Genomic DNA, 5,556 nt, shown 5'->3' with positions numbered 1-5,556 from the left:
GTTCTACTTTAATATAGAATCTGCAACTTGGGAGATCAACATTTTTGGTTCTGTACAAATTGATTTACATGACTGAAATTATAAATTAATCGGGTCATGTGCAAATCACATTTAACTTTTTTGGCCAAATCGGCAGAAAAATAACTAAAATTCCAAAAATTTAAAGTTACAAGACTAAATTATCAAAAAAAAAAAAAATAATTTGTGCAGAATAAAAAATGTTACGCCCTTAAGTTGCAAGACGAAATTTGCATTTTTTCCACAAGTATATTGACTACCTAATTGCAACAAATAGTTGTTTTAACTATTTTTATGTTGTCACTATAAATATATTGTCAGTAAAATTATCTTTTTTTGTATTGTATTGGATGTGATTAAGCACGATTACTCTAGAAATGCACCAGTCTATTGATAGCCATGGTATTGTAGGAGACTCGGTGGTTTTAACACCAACTCTCTTCTAACACACTGGAGTTGGATGCAGCCAATTTCAGTATCACATCAAAGGATTTGCTCAAAATTATTTTCTCATATTTCTCCAATATTATTAACATATTTATATACATAGAATAGTTTTAATTACAATGTCTCATTAAAAACTTAGGTCTAGAATAATGATGGGATTATCCTTTTGAATCAGCTCGAGTTGTTCTTTCTTTTGATCGAATGTCCTGCTTCTTCTCAAATGATTCTTTGTTGTGAATTTGTGTGACTACTCCACGTTCAGATCTTGGGAAGACTTTGCATCTCGTATGTCTATTCTGACATAAATTATGACTTTTTAGAGCTGAAAGTAGTTCTTTTCTTGTCTGTGTTTTGCTCCATAGGATCCCATCATTTTCTGAGAACCAAAAATGAAAAATAAAGGGTGATTTACACATAAACTCCTTTTGAAATAGCATATTATATTTTACCCTCTTCGAGTTTTGAAACTACACTTAAACCCTTATCGAAAATGTTCCATTTGTTACCCTAACTACTAGCAGTGGAATTAAGTATGTAATTGGCTTTGTTAAACTTCAAAATATGGTAAGGTAAGACCTAATATATAGTATACTCTGTCTATCATCAATACTATTGTAATACAAAATTGGTTTTTCAATCCAGAAAATCCCAATTATGGTGACTATTTAGCGGGACACTGATGTACAAAGAAAAACTCAAATATGCAATCGTTACCTGGACTTGACAAAATGGCACGTGGACGAGGGGCTGAAGCAGCTCGTCCATTTTTATGGTTCTTCGCAACCACCACCCTTTGTTTATTGTTTGCCTTTTCTGATAGATGAATTGAGTAGGTGGTTTTGATTAATTTAGATCATTCGATATGGTATACGATAAAAGTAAGCTAGTATGTATCAAACCTTTGGATGCTTGAAGGCTAGGTCTTGAAGATTTCGGGACATTTGAATTCACGACCAATCGTTGAGATGCACCTGCACATCCAAGAAAAGCAACTAGTGCCCACAAAGTTCTAATAGGCTTATGAACAAAGCTTCATGCTCATCATGTATCCAAGAATGCCATCTCCATTAGACATGCTAAGATTTTGATAATTATCATTTATGCAATTCCATCAAACAATCCACCCAACAAGGGCAATGACCATAGCTAACATAGAAGTAAAAAACGGACATAAGAATTAAACTAGAGTTACAACCACATTCCTAAACAACCAGGAGTTTGAGCAGAACAAGAAACAAATGATGTTGTTATAAATAGAAGGAGGAAAAACAAGACAACACTCCAAGAAAATAATAAAGAATAAATCATACATATATTTTTCAATAAGAAAACAATTAACATTGTGTGATTGTGTGGGGGGATCATACCAGAAGAAGGAAAATGATCCAAAGACAGCCATTCAAATGTCTTCAAAGAACTCTTCTCATAACCACATTCATCAGCTTCCTCAATCTCTTCCTTCACCTTCACCTTTGCATACACTAATCCACCCAACCCCCCAGAAAAAACAAAAATCTCAAAACCATAAAACCCATATGAGGAAACAATAGAATTAAACAAAAAAATATGTCCAAGAATCATGATTTCTAACACACTTACTCATTTTTAGCTTGCAGATGATGATTTTCAGATTCAGTTAAGAGGGGTTTGGATTTTCAGGGTCAAAAATCTTGAAAATAACAACAATGATTAAGAACCCACATAAAAGGGGAAAACATTTATGAAGATGATGAATGATTCTTGGAAGTTAAATGTGTTTTGTGTTTCTGTCCTTTGCGAATCTGGAGACTCGTGTGATGTTGTGGAGTTCTAATTATATGTGAGTAGAAAGTCAAGATATTGGAAATGGGCCTTTATGTAAGATGAGAACTTGTGAATTAGAGGATCCTAATGTTAGATATGGTCAATTATTTGTGTTCAATTTTGTTCTCATCTTTTTCTCTTTAAAAGAGTAAGTAAGATTTAAGAGAAATGGCCCAACTTTAATTACTATCATTCTGCAATAAACTAAAGTCCATTTAGCGTCGTCAAATTTTGACTTTTTGATTGAGCATCTGAAATTTATGTTCTGAGTTCAAACATAATATTTTTTTTTTTTTGTAGCTTAGCTCATTTTTCAACAATCAGTTTCATAAAATAATTAAGTCATAACTACATTTTGATGAAAGTTCCTATCTATAATTTTTAATACCATCATAATTAATTTTTATTTAATTACCTATTGTGCCAATTAAATAATTTTTTAAATTATTCATTACTTGTAACAATGAGGTTATTTTGGATTAATTTAGCTACAAATTGCATCTATATAAAAATTGTGGTTTCAAAAGTTATAATCACTTTTTAAAAAATTATTTCTATCAAAATCAGTTATGCACTCGTTAGGGTAAAACTGATCATAATACCGACTATTAAATTCATAACATAGGATTAAATACAATTTACACCTCTCAAGTATACCATTCTCATCCATAACAATATTGTACTATAAAAATATTTAATTATTCCAATCCCTTTTAATTTTTTATTAAGTGTACAATAAACTGGACAAAAATCCCCTTGAATCATAAGACAAGGACAAATCAATATATGAACTATTTATGATTCAAAAATAATCATTTCATTTAAACTATTTAAAACCACAGTTAAAATAACATACTAATTTGAATATGAAAAATATCATATGGGAATTTATTACTTTTTGAGTTAAATACATTTACCACCCTCTAAGTATACCTCGTGGGACAAACACCCCATAAAGTTTAAAACGTACCAAAAGGCCCACCTTACTATAACAAGACAACAATTAGTAGTTACAGCTCGAGGTTCAGCTGGGGGTTTAGCTTCAAGAGTTAGTTGAAACAAGTTGAAGATACTAAAGAAGTTACTCGCCTAAGTTAAAATATATAGAATCGCTTCTACGATTTTATGATTAGTTAGGCTTTTTCACGCTTTTATTAGTTGTTAGCTCTTTAGTTAGAAGGAACTAGTGGTCGATGAGTTGGGAGGGTATGTGGCAAGTAGTTAGAGTTATTTATAGATATTTCTTTTTCACCATGTATATGAGCACTTGGAGGTTCATTCTCTTAAATCATTAGAGATTAATTTTTTCTCACCAAAATTAAATCTTGGCTTTACTTCTTGTTGCATACTTCTCTATGCACGTGTGTTTTTTCAAATGTTATCAAAGCCTTTTGCTGAAGGTATCTGGAGCATTAGTTTATATTTTTATGACGTAACACTATCGTGATGGGGGAATAAGGTGTGTGTGCGTCTTTTTTTTTTTTTTTTTTTTTTTTGTGTGTGTTTGTCGTTTTTTTTTTTTTTTTTTTTTTGTATGTGTGTGTTTGTGTATGTGTGTGTGCGTGGGTGTGTCTGGGCGGTGTGTGTGTGTGTGGGGTGTGTGTGTATGTGTGAGTGTGTCATGGTAGAATATGTTTTACTTCCATTTTGAACATAGAAGAAGTGATGTGTTGCTTTTATCTTCTGCGCCAACTAATGCCATGTGCGCCTTGTTACATTTGCCATTCTCCTTCAATTTCTAAGTCTTCATTTCTATCTTCACAATTCTTTTTCTCGTTCAGAATATCACCATAGCTTCGCAATATCTTATGCTCATTACAAGTGTTGTTTGATAAACGGCACACCTATTCCTGTGGCTTTTCTTTAGAAAGTGAATGATCCATTTACTGGAAGGAAACACTAGCTTTAACTTTTTGGAAGAGAGGTAAGTTTCATGAATTATTCAAAATCCATTACAAGTTTTTATGCTAACTTTGTTAAAGGTTGAGGCGTCTTGTGTGATTTATGTCACTTGTCGCTTGGGCTTTTGCTGAAATGTCTTAGTAAATACAAAGCTAACCTAGTGCTAATTGCTTTCTGTTAACCATCCCATGTATTCATAGTATTTTGGATTTTGGTTTACTTTCTGATCTCATGTTGCTTTTGAGCAGTATGAGTAGTAGGATTACCTTAAAGTTACGTTTCTATCTCTTTTTTGTTTTTATTTTTAAGAAATTGAAGGCACTTTTCTAAATTAGGTAAATTGCATTTATAAATTACAGGAATTGAAGCGTACACGAAGAAAGAAGAAGAGTAGGAAGGAGAAAAGGAGGAGGAGGAGTCACCAACATTCAGATGATGATTCTTCTCATTATTCTGCTGATCTGTAGCATAAAAAGAGGATTAGGAAGACATCAGCTACTGCATTTCTTTTTCAATTTTATCTACCCCAAACTTAAGAAGTTTTGATTAATGATGTCGCCCCTTGTTCCGGCTTTTACATTTCCTTGTCTATGCGTCTTTTTTCTTTTTTTTTTTTGTGTGTGTATGTGTGTGTCGGTTGTGTGTGTGTGGGGTGTGTGGGGGGGGTGTGTGTCTGGGTGGGGTGTGTGCGTGTGTGTGTGTGTGTGTGCGTGTGGGGTGTGTGTGTGTGTGGTGTGTGTGTGTGTGTGTGTGTGTGCGTGTGGGGGTGTCATGGTAGAACATGTTTTACTTCCATTTTGAACATAAAAGAAGTGAGGTGTTGCTTTTATCTTCTACGCCAACGAATGCCTTCTACGTCTTGTTATGTTTGCCATTCTACTTCAATTTCTATGTCTTCATTTCTATCTTGACAACCCTTTTTCACGTGCAAGATATCACTATAGTTTCGCAGCATTATATATTCATTACGGGTATTGTTTGTCTTTGTGGTCTATTTATGTCTTTTGTAATATTTTTGTGTGCTTGCATAAATGTGTATTCTCATTTTTGTTTACCTGATATGAAAGAGTATTTATTGAAATGAAGAATAATAACAGGACAGGTGAGAGTGCATTGCCCCTCTTCTTTTTTTTCCTTTCAATATATATCGTTAGCAAGAGTGGTCTTGGATTGATTTACTTCACTAAAGGGGATATAGTGAGGGAAAATGAGTGGTGAATTGATAAAATCTGATAAATGCCTTGGGTGGTTATTATCTTCTAACCAATTGGTGTAGCAGGTTTCTGTTAGGATCACGATGTCAACAAATATATTTTTATATGTTCTAATCAGCTACTGCATTTCTTTTTCAATTTTATCGACCACAAACTTAAGAAGTTTTTTGTT

General features: G+C 33.0%; 1 protein-coding gene across 3 annotated transcripts; it reads right to left on the bottom strand.

Annotated features, from left to right (window-relative positions):
- Positions 479 to 2,272, bottom strand: LOC105158608. Of its 3 annotated transcripts, none has more exons than XR_002286821.1 (5): positions 2,065 to 2,271; positions 1,833 to 1,980; positions 1,365 to 1,436; positions 1,180 to 1,278; positions 479 to 841 (listed from the first exon to the last, which is right to left on the bottom strand). XR_002286821.1 is itself a non-coding variant. In XM_011075417.2 (5 exons), exons 1-5 carry the CDS (start codon positions 2,066 to 2,068, stop codon positions 624 to 626), a joined length of 507 nt encoding a protein of 168 aa, XP_011073719.1. In that variant the 5' UTR covers positions 2,069 to 2,270; the 3' UTR covers positions 480 to 623. The 3 variants fall into 3 exon arrangements, 2 of the variants coding, with proteins under 2 accessions (XP_020548523.1, XP_011073719.1); XM_011075417.2 differs by having other exon boundaries at positions 480 to 841; positions 1,833 to 1,946; positions 2,065 to 2,270; XM_020692864.1 differs by having other exon boundaries at positions 1,833 to 2,272.

Source organism: Sesamum indicum, linkage group LG3 (genome assembly GCF_000512975.1).
Source record: "Sesamum indicum cultivar Zhongzhi No. 13 linkage group LG3, S_indicum_v1.0, whole genome shotgun sequence".
In the NCBI taxonomy this organism is placed as follows: Eukaryota; Viridiplantae; Streptophyta; class Magnoliopsida; order Lamiales; family Pedaliaceae; genus Sesamum; species Sesamum indicum.
The sequence above is the reverse complement of the archived record's forward strand: the minus strand, read 5'-3'. Positions and strand labels throughout refer to the sequence as shown.